The 14848-nt window shown below is 39.6% G+C and overlaps 1 protein-coding gene across 7 annotated transcripts in view; it reads left to right on the top strand.

Moving 5' to 3' along the window:
• The window catches only part of Med (Smad/Smad4 homolog Medea), a 45786-nt gene extending 35451 nt beyond the window's left edge, over positions 1-10335 (top strand). For all 7 annotated transcript variants that reach the window (XM_069322557.1, XM_069322553.1, XM_069322554.1 and 4 more), the window contains 6 exons: positions 99-422; positions 1823-1926; positions 4425-4561; positions 5442-5610; positions 6143-6275; positions 7977-10335. In XM_069322557.1, the coding sequence (XP_069178658.1) occupies positions 99-422; positions 1823-1926; positions 4425-4561; positions 5442-5610; positions 6143-6275; positions 7977-8191 (1082 nt within the window). In that variant the 3' untranslated portion in view covers positions 8192-10335. The remainder of the gene's footprint in view (positions 1-98; positions 423-1822; positions 1927-4424; positions 4562-5441; positions 5611-6142; positions 6276-7976) is intronic.
• Positions 10336-14848: the final 4513 nt, after the last annotated feature.

Here is a 14848-nt window from a genome sequence, read left to right as displayed (position 1 = left end):
TACTGTAATCAATAGTAATTGATTTTGTTTTGTAGAAAAACAAAATCACAACCTATGTTATGAGTTGTGTTTTAATGACGTATTTTCCACATATTTAGCAGTTAGCATGGGTCCGTTGTCACCCCACCTTCAGCAGCAGCAACAACAGTCGCAGCCACAACATCAGCCACAGCAACTACAACAGCAGCAACAGCAACAACAAAATGGGTTTGCAGTATTGACTGGTGGAACGGGCGCCAACTCTAGAACAGTCCAAGGAGGCCCAGTGACGTCCCAGTTCGGGCAAGCCGCTGCGTCGCCCCAGCAGGTCTCGCCTCATTCTGTTACCACACACTCCATGTCCTCGCAGCCAAATTGGAGCGGCCAAAACACACTATCGTATACTCCCAACATGATGAATGATCGACAGAACCACAGCTTCTGTAAGTCGAGTTTATAGCGGGTCTAGAGTTTGTGCACTTGGAGAACTTTAGATAGTTTCTAGAGAGAAACTATCTAGAAACTTTAGTTTCTAGATAGTAGGAGTTTCTCCTGCCCGAAACGCTTTGCGTAATAGTGGCTTTAGGCATTGTATGTACTAGCTCTATCTATAAATCGATCAATTTTTGTATAACCTCTTGTATGTATGTACTTTACCTGAATAAACATTTATTTATTTATTTATTTCTAGAAGCATAAATTGTTTTAATTAGTTTTTTCTCTTTATATGGTTATTGATCAATTTTCTTTAATAATACCTGTGTCAAGATGGGTAGCTCTTGATGGATGGTTTATTTCTGTCTGTTATGTGTAAAAGAATTGTTCCATGATTTTTTTTTTAATTCAAATATATTTATAAATGTTGTATATTCTACTCATTGAGTCATCTCTTCTACCTAGTTTAACAGGAAATATGAGGATAAGTAATGAAAAATTGTTATGCTGTAAATTTGAAAAGGTAATTTTTTCACAAGCAAAATGGGGGACAGTAGAAATTATAACACATTGGTGGTCCGGCCTCTCCGCACGTTCCCAACCATAAACGTGTTCCGGACTGTAAACATTCCAGGCTCCCCAGGCTGCTCGGAGACGAAAAAAATGTGCACAATTATTTTACATTTCTAAGTCATTTGTTGGGTTATAACTATAAATTTGGTGTCATAATGTTTACAAATTAATTTCATAGAGAATTGAAGCAAAAACAAAAGTGTATATATAATAGAATATGCTCCTCTCTCTCTGGGCTCCTGAACATAAACATATGTAGTGGGCTTAGCAGGTCCTGCTCAGCGATGAAAAATAGTTTGAAAGTTTAACTGGTAAAATTGATGAGAGAAGTGTATGCGAGTATGAATTATTGTTATTGATGTTAGATAAATATGGGATAGAACACCTACAGATATTTTGATGGAAAAAGATGCTTGTGTGTGTGCGCAGAAGCTGAAATAATGGAAACCTAATGGGACTGATGAGGTAAATGTATAAGTACAATATTGACAGTACAATAGCATAATATGTGTGTGAGAAAATCTTTGGCCGTCGTGTGTGTAATTACCTAAGTGTAATTACCTAAGTGTAGTTACAGGATGAGAGCTACGCTCGTGGTGTCCCGTCTTCCCAGCACTCTTTGTCATATAACGCTTTGAAACTACTGACGGTCTTGGCCTCCACCACCTTCTCACCTAACTTGTTCCAACCGTCTACCACTCTGTTTGCCCTGTTTGTGTGATTCAGTCGCCCTGCTCCAAAGATTTTCTCATAATTGCATCAGTTATTAAACAGAGTAGAGCAAAGGGGAAAGGAATGGGTGTGAAGAATTTATGATGGATCATTATTTTCCCAGGGGACCAACAGCAGTTGATGCAAGACGTGCAGGTTGCGCCGCTCTCCTCACAGCCGGGCCCGGAGTTTTGGTGCTCCATAGCGTATTTTGAGTTAGACACCCAGGTGAGAAAATAAGTGGACTAACAAAATGTGTAGAATACAATTGATTGAAGGATTGTGAAATATTGTTCTTAGAATACAATTATCTTGGGTAATTGGAAAGGCAAGAGTGAAGTTGGCTGCTACGAGAACTTGAAGGATTGCTAGTGAATAATTCAGTTAAAATATTCGAATATGTCAATGGCTAAGAAATTGCTAATTCTTTTCATCTAGTGATAACTCGGATGTTATTCAGCATTAATCAGGGACACGATAAGAAAAGATAGCTTTCTTACACGAGATATTATTATAACTGTTGTTCAGTAATGTAGCACTACACTTATGCAGACCATATTTCATTCAGTGGTCATGCTATAGACAAAAGTATATAATTTTGTCATTAAGCATAATTCATTACTTTGCTAAGGTTAACAGAAAACTACCAGACAACTTCTCCATAGCATGGTCTGGAGGTGCCGTGTTGACTAGAGTCTGGCAGGGTGTCTAGGGAGGGGCCTGACAGCTGAGTGGACAGCGCTTCGGATTTGTTGTCTTGAGGTTCCGGGTTTGATCCCCGATGGAGGCGGAAAGAAATGGGCAGAGTTTCTTTTATCTCGATGCCCCCTATTACCTAGCAGTAAATATGAACCTGGGAGTTAGATAGCTGCTACGGGCTGCATCCTGGGGTTTGTTGTGTAACAAAAAGAGGCCTGGTTGAGGACCGCACTGTGGGGACGCTAAGCCCCGAAATCATCTCAAGATAACCTCAAGGGTAGCAACAAGGCTGCCTGTCACCAGCCACACCCCCTTCCCCCCCTAAAAAATAATAATAATGCAAAAATTATTTTTCATTCCTTGTTGAATGTATTTTCCCAACACCATACATTATCAGATTGTCCATTTCTACTGTTCTAAAACTGTATTTTTAGCTGTCAAACCACACTATCATCTTGCCCCAAAAAAACATACATAATAGTTGGCAGCACTTCTATGTGCAGCCCTTTTGTCTGCATCTGTTCTAATCTTGTTTTTTGTTTCTAACCATGACTTTCATTTTACTGTCACTTTTGTTTTCTGAGTCGCTCTAATCTTCAGTTGCTCACATTCCTCTTTTATCAATCGGTTATAGGTATTTAAGTAGATAATACCCCTCTAGTACTTCAATGTGTATATTTATTTCATGCGCACTTTCCCCTCTCTCTCTCTCTCTCTCTCTCTCTCTCTCTCCACTACCATAACTTTGTATTCTCTTCTCGGACCTCTCTCATTCAGCAATACCGTTTTCAACTTCATAAATTTTGTTGTGCCTTTATCATATATTTCACTAAACTTGATAGACATCTCACTTACAGTACTTGCCTAATGGCAAGTTTGTCCAGTCAAATTTGTTCAGAACTTTTTAAAGTTCACATAGTGTCCTCTCCTGAAATCAGGTTTTTCAACTGCTTCATTATCCTCATTTTCTTCTAGATTATAATGTATTGCATACTTTATTTCCTAAGGGCCATGGTCACTTTTGCTCTTGGGTGGAGGATACTGAATATCAAATCTCTCTCCTTTCCCGGTGAATATCATATCCAGCATTGAAGGAACATTCCCTTCCGTCATTCTTGTAGCTTGTTGATATGATAAAACAAAGAACATGTTGATACATGAATGTCTCCAGGATGAGGTTTACAAATCTACCAGTCCAAAAGTCCTCTGGTTTTTGCTTTGTAGGCCTTCCAGTCTGGATTTCAAGTTGAAGTCGCCGAGTGCAAACAGTTGTGATCTGTCTATCTGCTCCTCCTATATTGTCTTATCAAGATCATTATGAGGCCCTCTCATTTGTTATCCAGCTCCTCCTGTGTTCCTGTACTGCATGCCGGTGGACTGTAAGCATTTGTGCTTGTCAACTTCTCATGGGTTAGCAATCATCAATTCATTTTCCTTTAGGTGTGACTGCAGGATCGAGTTGTAGGCTCTTGGACCCCCACCTTTTGTTGAACAACCAAGGTGACATCACACAAACCTGGCATGCTGTAATGTCAGAACGGTCTCTCATTACACCATCAACTCTTAAACATGTACTATACTAGGTGAATATTACTTCCTACGTGGAAACATTTCACAGCATCTAACAGAACTCTGCAACACTGGGAAGAAAATAAAATTAAATGGAGTTTTGTTTTTTTGTGCATTACAAGTGTAATGCCAATCTTTATTTATGGTAATGTGTTTTACTTGTACAGTATTTCACAATTAATTTGCTTTCTCTACTACAGTTGGCTATATTCTTGACTCGCAGCTTGGGATCCCGGGTTTGATTCTTGGGTGGACAGAAATGGTCAGGCATATTTCCTTTTACCTAGTAGTAAATAGGCACCCGAGAGTCGGGCATCTGTTGTTTGGGGGACCTTGGTGCAAGCCTAAGGCATACATATACACATGCTTCCTGTCCCCCCAACAATGGGAATTATTACTCAGCACATGTACTCTATATTACTTATCCTTAGTTAATTTGTAATGTATGTGTCATTCAGGTGGGTGAGACTTTTAAGGTGCCCTCCAGTTGTCCAGCAGTTACTGTGGATGGTTATGTGGATCCCTCTGGTGGCAATCGTTTTTGTCTTGGAGCGCTCAGTAATGTTCACCGGACGGAACAAAGTGAGAGGGCTAGGTAAGTTGCGTCGACACAAATTTGAGTACTTTTTATAGTTTTAAGGGATCTGATCCAGGGCATGGGATCAGATATTGGCATTGAGATAGCTAGTAGAGAAAGCATAAGAAATATTATGGTATGTATATAACATTTATGGACTTGGAAAAGCATATAAATAAAGTACATAGGGTCTGTAGAGAGCAGTGAACATATATGGAGGTGGTGGAATGTTTGTAATACTCAGGTTCCCATGCTGCATGTTGTCTAATCTCTCTAGGAAATTCACCGAAATAATTGTTGTGACTAAGTGTCATTTTCCTTGTACACGTAACATACAAAAGAGCAATCATTTGTGAACATTTTAATAATACAAAATATTAATGTACAGTAAATGACAATAAACAGTTGTACAATGTATATGTATTATAAACACTGGCTCTTGTGTGTGTGTGTGTGTGTGCAGTATCATCATTGTAATTAGTAACTTTTTAGTTCAGTATCCAACCTTTCTAATACTACTGTATTTTTGGCCCATTTGTTTACTTAGCTTGAATCTGTGACCTCTTGTCTTTGATAAGAGCTGTGACCTCTTATCTTTGATAAGTGGTCACATTCAAGAGATTCACAGATTGATCTGTGACACTCTTGAATGTATGTGTGTGGTGGGGGATGGGATGGCTGTGGGTGGATGTTTTATATGCATGCATGTATGGGGTGGGATGGCTGTGGGTGGATGTGTGGTTGCATGCATGTGTGTGTGTAGGGGGGGAGGAGGGAATGGGTGCATGCATGCATGTGTGGTATGGCGGAAGGTGGATGTGTGCATGTGTGTTTATTTAAGTTGGACATAGGGTCTGCATGAAGGGATTCAGAAGGTCACTTTTTCGTTATGCTGTAGATTGCACATTGGTAAGGGAGTTCAGCTGGACCTGAGAGGCGAAGGAGATGTGTGGCTGCGTTGCTTGAGTGACCACAGTGTTTTCGTCCAGAGCTACTATCTCGATCGTGAAGCTGGCCGCTCCCCGGGTGATGCTGTACACAAGATATACCCGTGTGCTTGCATCAAGGTGAGTGATCCTAGACTGTCACATTATTATGGAGAGCTATACCCAAGAATTTGTCAGTGTGTTTGCATGAAGAGGAATAAACCTAAAACATGGGGTTTTGTTTTATTATAATGTGTTGGCTACTGTGGGTGATCTTTTCCAATATGTATCTCGTAGATGGTGATTACATGATCAGGAAGGTAATTATTGCTTGCGACAAAAACTAATATATCCATCATGATCTGATTGATAGAGTAACTTCTAATAAAATCTGTATAGTTCCTTCTTGAAGACATTATACAATTAAAGTCACTTCACAACTTAACATTATGTAAAATTAAAAAAAAGTCATGATTAACTTTGACTTTAATTTTTATTAATGTTGGCTGTTGATGTTAATTTGTTTTCTCCATTTTATATTTTTTTTTGTTAATTACTGTTGTCGCTGTATTACTCAGGTGTGTTGAATATATTCATCATTGTTCAGTTGAGAATATGTTTCATGATTTCCTTTTATTATTATGAGAGAACTGCAGGTGTGCGTTCATTCCAGGTATTTGATTTGAGTCAGTGCCACCGGCAGATGCAGACTCAGGCAGCTACGGCTCAGGCAGCAGCTGCGGCGCAGGCAGCTGCTGTTGCTGGACAGATCTCGGGCCCAGCTACTGTAGGTGGAATTTCTCCGGGTAAGAATTATGCGCTTTAGTTTGCCCCATTCTGCCACTGAAGCATTAATCATTTATTGGCGCTCTGAATACTTACAGTTTTGTTGATGTGAGTAGGTGGGTGTAGGGAGTTTTTGCTTTTCTTCCGGTAGGCTTACAACCATAGTCTTTTTTGTTTTGGTATTGACGCGAGTCTTATTTTCCTCGGCGTCACCCCTTTTATATGAAAGGAACCATCGGAAATGCATCAGAGGTGCCGTGTGGTTTGAGAGGAGATAACACCCCTCCTGTTGATTAAAGACTACCAAAAAATATATATACTACCTCTCCAATAGCTTTGATTTGAATCTTTTTGCATCATGTCAGGATTGTGTTACTTAAACTCCTAATGTAAGGAGTTTTTCTGAGCTAACACTTAGGGTTGTTCTGTAAGGTAAGATCTGCGATGCTTATTGAGCAGGTTCATAAAAAATCAGGCAGGATGACATATTCTGACACCTTCCATTCCTAACCTGTGCGGTTAGGAATTGTTCAAGCATTGCTGCAAGGTCAGAATAGGTGCTAGGGAGTCAATAAAAAATCATTCAATCAAAATCACAAACCTATACAAGCCCTTCTTTGGCATTACAAGTGACTGCCCAGAGACGACTCTTGGTGATTGCTTGTTTGCGTTCTTGGTGTTTATCTCCACCCCACACCAGGTGGCAGCACCATGTGTACTTCAGGGTTTCAAAACCAAGATCTGATATTATCAAGTGGGTCTTGTTGACTTGGAAGTGGGTATGGGTACCAGTTACTCATATGTTTAGCAGTTTGCAGTCCCTGTGGCGAAGTGGTAACACACTCGCCCGGCGTTTCGCGAGCGCTTTGGCCTGGGTTTGTATCCTGGCCGGGGAGGGTTGACTAGGTGCCAATCCTTAACTGTAGCCTCAGTTAACCCAGCAGTGAATGGGTACCTGGTTGTTAAACGATTTGGCAGGTCGTATTCCGGGGAAAATTAGGGTTAAGGACTTACCTGAAATGCTATGTGTGCTAGTGGCTGAACAAGAATGTAAGAACTCTTGTATATACAGTATAAATTTGTTTTTTGATAGGATGCCTGAAACTTCCTCACCACCAGCCTCCCACTTCGGCTAACAGGATTTTTCACTGTAAGGGACACTTGGATGCACCAATTGATGTAGTAAATTGGGTCACACTGTACAAATTCTATTCAGACTGCAGTATATTATATAGTAGCTACATGCCAATGAGTTGTAATGCAACTCTTCAGACATGAACCATAGTATCACATGGTAATGTAATCTTAAATAGTGCATGTAGGAACTACAAGGATATGTATTAAATACTTTTAACTTTTAATAGGTTTAGAGAGGGGGATGAGGCATGTTTTAGATTTTTAATATAAATTTGTATCTTGAGATATACTGGGGAAGAGTGCTGGAGTTCTCGTGTTGTTACCTTAATGCAACCAATGCATAACACTTGTTCAATGTAATTGTTAAATAATCTGTAATATAACATCAGTTGTGGCCAGCATAACTACCCACTTAACATCTTGTCATAAATAGTGTACTAGCCAAATTGTTGGAGAGCTGAATAGTAATTTAATATTGTCACTAAGTACTGTACACAGAATGGTTCAAAATACATTTTAACACGTTAAACTATGTATGCAGTATATACTATATTTGGAAAAACTTGACAATTCCTCCTGAATAGGTAACCTCTCGGCTGCAGCAGGAATTGGCGTGGATGATCTAAGAAGACTGTGTATCTTGCGTCTAAGCTTCGTGAAGGGCTGGGGCCCAGATTATCCACGACAGACCATCAAGGAAACGCCGTGCTGGATTGAGGTTCACCTTCACCGTGCACTTCAGCTTCTGGACGAAGTCCTCCACACCATCCCTCTCGACGGTCCGCGTCCTCTCGAGTGATGTAACGCGCCATTGTGGGATGTGCAGACTATCACTTCAGAGGATGATCAACAGGATGATGATCAACTCTCACTTATGATACAAGATGTACATGGTGAAGATCAGTTGATCTTTTTGCCCTTTTTCATGTGAATGCATATCCCCCAAGTAAGGCAATGTGCAAATACCAAGTTCACACACACACACACGTATATATATGCCCATGGTATTCTCCAAGCGAGAATATACATATACACACTTGCATGACCCATGTAATGGGCTGCGTCAGAAATATAAGTCTGGAAAATGCTGTACATCTATAGATGTTGTGTTGAAGCACAATTTGGTTATTGTCTTAGTTGTGTTAATGATGGTATGTAAGAGCTTGGGTGTAGTTTTTAAAACCATCAATCTAATGTTTGGTAAGTTGAACACTTTTGAGTATATGGGGAGTTGGTGCAAGGTTAATTTTCCCATTCATTTCATAGTAAAATCTAGCTCAGCTTTTGTATCACAGTTAGTCTTGTCACTGATATTGCTGCATTTACTATGTTGGATATTGTATGTTAAATATCGATTTAGTAGTTTAAAATATCAGATTTTGAACACATGATGATTCAGTCTCCTGTTTGTATTACATGACTGTTGATGCCTGGTGTGTCAATTTTATGAATGGGACCTTAATAGTTACCAGAAATTGCTATTTAGTCAGTGACTAGGGAGGCTTGTAAATAAACTAGATCCTTGTTCTTCCTACCTATTCTGCACTAGCTAAATGCACAAGATTATATCTGGTTCAGAATCAGTCCTCCCCCCCCATTTTTTAATTGTCTATATAATAGAATCTGTGGTAGTGCTCTAATAATAGAAAATGAATATACCAATCTATATGCTTGTACTCTACCTGGTATGTGTAAATTGTTGCATTGCTGTTTTACTGGGTTATGCACTTTGTGCTGCCTATTCTCTCACGAGCACATGAACGATGTGGGACGTTGTATAGCTTAGGATAGGATGGTGGGTGGGTGGGGAGTGGGGGGGGGGGGAATGCCCAATGTCTTTGTAAGATCTACTTTTACATATAGCTTTCATTTTTTTTATTGCCGAGCACTTTTACTATAACTATGTATATGCTTAACCCCAATTTGTGCCAGATTCCCACCACATTATAATAGTCGTGCGTGACTATGTTTCTCTGTGTACAAGGACTGCGTTATAGTACAGGAGATGGTGGAGGAATAAGGTCTAGTTTAGAAATGTTCTGATATTGACTAAATCGATGCAAAGCGTATTATTATTATTATTATAATTATTGTTATTATTATTATTATTATTATTATTATTATTATTATTATTATTATTTGATTAAATGAAAGCCAAAGAGGCTATGCTCCAGTGGATATGTTGCCATAATCCTGGATGACGTCTCCTGTCATTGCAATTTTAAATGCTTTAATTGCTTTATATTCCAGAAAATGAAATGTCTCCAAAATCATGTACATCTAGGGCTTAAATACTTCGTTCTGACCTACTTTTCCTTTTCAAGTTTTCTGGGTCTTGATATAATTTATGAAATAAGGTAATGATACGTAAATCTCGTGTTGTGAAACCAATTGATTGTTACGTCCGTGGTAACTACGGGCCAAATATGTAAAGCAAACGCTGTTAACTGCTAACTATTATCCTAGAGAGTTGGCGGCTCAAGTGTGGTGAAAGTGCAAAGAACAATTTAAACCTCATGATACTGTAATTATATTTCTGAGAGGAAGTGGTGTAGTTGACATTGAGAGATTAATGTTTTTTCTTTGCATTTGTGTTCTAAATACAGTAAATGAAAACTGAAGATAAAGAGAGAGAGAGAGAGAGAGAGAGAGAGAGAGATGCATAAATGGTTCAAAATTAGGTTTAGCATTTTATCTGGCCCCTGACTAGTAAATTTTTAGTTCTAGGATGTGGATGGTGACATACAGGGGTAAGTGGTCTCTGTATGTTTAGAAAAAAAATAGTAGTGTGTATGTACTGAATTACTATATATCAGTACTATACTTTTACTTTTTTGTATAATTATTTTAATTGTTATCTTTTGTACCATACTTATTATCATATAAGTAATATTACAAATTAATGTGGAATTTTTTCTTTTATGAAATACATGAAAATTTTAAGTTTTAAATGTTACTCAAGACACAAGCTAAGAAGTTGTCGAGACTTTTGTCTCTCTCATTTTCAAGTTGCTTTGGATTTAAATTTTGTATTTTGTTTGGAAAATCCTCTAACTCAAGTGTGACATACGTTTACAATGACAAGTGAATGTTTTTTTTTATATATTTTTGAGCAGGTCATTATTTTCTCTCAATTTTCAGTTTAGTTTCCACTCAGGTCTTGCCTTGTCATGGTGAGGTGGGGGTTCATGTATGACTCCCTGAGGCCAGTAGAGATTGCTTTTGTCCTTCTCTCCTGGCCCCTTTCCAGGCATTGTATATGTGAAAAAATTCAACATAGGGCTCTCATTTGGGTCATAGGACCACCCACTGAAGCAGTCACTCGTGAGGGGCTTGGTTGGATGTTCAGGATAGAATGCGAAGAAAGAAGGTTGTCTTTGCACCACTGTAGACGAGTGTATGATGCAGTTGGAACTGTTAAGAAGGTTGACAGAACACCTCTTGGGACAATGCATCCTTTCCTCACTGGCCTGCACTAGGTTTTCCTCGGTGCTCTAGTAGGTGTATCCCTCGGCTCCAGGGCCGAATCTTTTGAATGTATTTGGATAACAAAACTGCACCTCAAACACAGGCTTGTTGCGGAGTGACCAGGCTTATTGTCCCTCTTACAGTTGTGCATCTCCTTGTTGAATGTCCCGATTTTCAGGACCCCAGTCAAATATTTGTCCCTCGATAGAATCTTGGCGAATCGGATAGCTTTGCCATCATCTGCCTTATGTGCTTTTTGTTCTCGTATTGCATCCTTAGTGATATTTAGCGCCTTTTGAATGTCTTGCGACTTGATGGTGCAACACAAGTCTTTGTAGCTTCTTTTGATAATGTTCATCCTTCGTTGTTGAAGATGACCATGACTTTGATATATGGTTTGAGGTCATGACTTACTTACTTGGCTTAGTGAGGGAGAGTTACGCAAATCGTTAGCCTCACTCTCTCGTCCCCGGCCGATTTGGGTTCAGCAGCATGATAAGTCGAGACGGTAGGAGATAGGTAAGGATGCAGTGGATGGCCAGCAGTGTCCTGCACGTTTCACTGCGCCCTAGTTGCTCTCCACAATGCTTTGTTGGGTCTGCCTTCCTGGCCGTTGAACAATCCTGGTTGTTTCTTCTGTGCAGTCCGCTGGGTTCAGTTTTCGCATGCGTAGGAGGCAAGCCTCAACTTACAGAGGGCCTCAAACCTTTGGCTACCCTCACCTGGTATTGTCCACCAGTCTAAGCAGTTTACCCTGAGGTGTGGCCGCTGTTGCATACAGCAGCTACTAGGAGCCACAGGTGAGAGTTGAGTGCAGGAGGGGACCAAAGCAGACAAACCACCCAAAGGTGTGGCTATTCCTTTTCAGAGGTACTACCCTTCACTGACACCCCCCAATTATAATTACCTTTTGATAATTACTTAATGAAGCACTGACCACCTCCTCATTGTCAGTCTTACAGCCGTGCATCTCCTTGTTGAATGTCCTGTTTGCAGGTCGTTCTTGTTTTCCAACTGTCTTGGCCATGTCTTCCTTGATAGAATCCTTGATGAATCGCTCACCTTATGTCCTTTTGTTCTCATATTAACATCTTTAGTGATATTTAGCGCATTTTGAATTTCCTGCAACTTTAATGGTGCTACATAGTTTCCACAGGTTGGTGCCGAAGGGGAAATTTAGACAGCTCTGACTCCAATTAAATGTAAGTAATGTTCGATGACTGATTTGACATCTATTTGACATTTAGGGTAGATTTTGACACCGCCCTCCATGCCCCTCCCCAAAATCCCAGCATTTTTAGCCATAGGCTCAAATCAAAGATTTTTTTTTATTAACAAATAATGTGCTGATACCCAATTGTATAGGGATGATTAAGATTACAAAAGTGTAGATAAAAACTAGCTATAAGTTCGTCTTATGTCCCCATCTCACAAGATGGTTAGTCATGCGTGGTATCAGAAGAGAACATGAAATTGTGGGCTGATCTGTTAGTCTGCACAAGCAAACTCTGGGGAGAGCACAATAATATCTTGCAAAATGCAAGTATGAAGTACAGTACTTGTAGACCTGAAAGTACTTTATACCATTTGCTCTCAAATCATTTATTACAGGAGAAATTAGGTAGTGTTGGAGAGTATGTCCTAGCTCTTGTTCACAGTTGGAATGTTCACTATTGGGGGAGTCATTATATGCAGCCACCTGCCATATCAATTTCCCAGCCTAATTCTGGCAACTACAATATCACACATACTTAGCGACATTTAATGCCTTTTGAATATCCTGCACATTTGATGGAGCTACATAGCATTCCCGGCTTGGTGCCTTCTTTTGATAATTACAATGTCACTGTCTAGTGGATGTTTTGTGCTGTCAGTACATATGGTTCTTTGTTCTAAAACAACTTTATACTCGTGTTTTCCGGCCATTGAGTGCAAGGACCATTCCCGATTTGCTGATATACTGCACCTTTTACAACACATTGGAATGCGAGGGAGCTGGTCGGCCGAGCGGACAGCACGCTGGACTTGTGATCCTGTGGTCCCGGGTTCGATCCCGGGCGCCGGCAAGAAACAATGGGCAGAGTTTCTTTCACCCTATGCCCCTGTTACCTAGCAGTAAAATAGGTACCTGGGTGTTAGTCAGCTGTCACGGGCTGCTTCCTGGGGGTGGAGGTCTGGTCGCGGGCCGGGCCGCGACCGGACTAAAGCCCCGAAATCATCTCAAGATAACCTCAAGATGCCTGGATAACTGAATTTCAGGCTTATCACATGCAGTTTTTGCTGTGTTGTCTGTTGTGCTGAACAACGCCTGTTAGATGGTAGCTATACATATGAGGAGCTCTTGCTCTGTATGAATTATGCTTATAATGGATGTTATGACATTCCTATTATCCATTTTGCATGTTGGGATTTTAAGCGGCTTGAAGAGCTGACTGGCCCATTTGGAAAATTAGTTTGAGTCAAAGCACCTTCAATTATGTACATAGACACTTCCAGGTAAATATTATTATGATTCAGAATCTGACGGTGACTAAACTTTTTGACCAAGACTTCAAAGAGCTTCCATCTGGTAGAGCAAAGATGTAACTCTTTAACCTAACTAGTATCTCCATACGGCTCTCTTGCAATAAAGTGATGAATATATGATAAGTACTCATATTCATTTCAAAGTAAGCTTTTTAATAGAATTAACTTGAACTGTTTTCTAGTGAAATCTACTTAAACAGTCAGTACTAACTATTTTACCCTGAAAATACTACGTTTTGGTTATTTTCTGTAGACATTATAACAAAGAAACTGATATTTTGACTAGTGTTATTTTTTAGCAAAATTCCAGATGATTGCACATGTTTGGAGTTTTAAATTATGACTTTTTATACCGAAAATATTCAATTTAGTGAAAATAGGGTTATTGACTTTTGATAAAAAGTAAAATTTTGCCCAAGTCTATCTGCCGTTTTCAAAATACGATACCTATCGGAAATATGACTTGATCGTTATTTTTGAGTGGAGGAGGAGGTACTGGTGGTGGTATGATACTTTATTGTGGTATACTCTTAGTAGACCTACCATGACACAGTACTGTGCTCCACAGCTGTGCTGTAAATATATTTATCAAAGTAGATTGGTAGCCAAGACTGAACACACAAATAGACTTGAGTCAATTTCCCATTAGTAAAAACAATGTGACCTTCCTCCAACCAGTCCAATTCTCGACTGAATTTGTTCCTATGGTGCCTCAGAATCGACTGAACTGATTATATATTTACAAAGAGTTATTTGACCACCATTGATCTCTCGCCTATTTATATCATACATAATGTAACCTTCCGAGTGTTTATTAACTAATTTTAACATTATCTTATTTTAAAACTTGCCAGGAGCTTTCATGGCAATAATTACCTATACGTCTGGCAGCGCTGCAGGATCAACTGTTTCCAGATTCAATGTATTCACTTTATCTGCTTGCCAAATATCCTGATTCACTTCCCAGACTACTCTGTTGATAACAGTGGTGGCGGTGTTAAGTGTTAGTGGTCTACCTGGAATTGTTTTCATTAATAAATGTTATGTACTTTCCGCAGGAATACAAAATAAAAAAAGAACGTAGTCAATGCGTGTCCAGTGTGAAAGGCCAAATCAAACCGCCTTTGATGACAGTGTTAATGTTTTCAGTAACATTTTGTTAAAAAAGAAATTGCATTTTCAATCATGTGGACAAAATTTTCATTCCGGTAAATAGTGCTTTTATTTGCACTCTTATGTGTGATGAGTGTCGGGTGAAGGGTTATGAGTAATGGGTGATAGGTAAGGATGATGGGTGAGGGAGACTTGCCTATCAGCTTACCTTTCAATGTATTCGAGATAGAGAAGTCGATCTAGCTCTTATGCCCTCTCCCCGTCTGCTAGCTTTCATGTGCCTGTTGGCCTATCCTCATAGCTTAACCCTCTTGGATCGGCACCCATCTTACTGCAGATCTGTACAGTT

Source organism: Procambarus clarkii, chromosome 11 (genome assembly GCF_040958095.1).
Source record: "Procambarus clarkii isolate CNS0578487 chromosome 11, FALCON_Pclarkii_2.0, whole genome shotgun sequence".
Taxonomy (NCBI): domain Eukaryota; kingdom Metazoa; phylum Arthropoda; class Malacostraca; order Decapoda; family Cambaridae; genus Procambarus; species Procambarus clarkii.
Note: the sequence above shows the minus strand (reverse complement) of the source record. Positions and strands in the feature narration are given on the sequence as shown.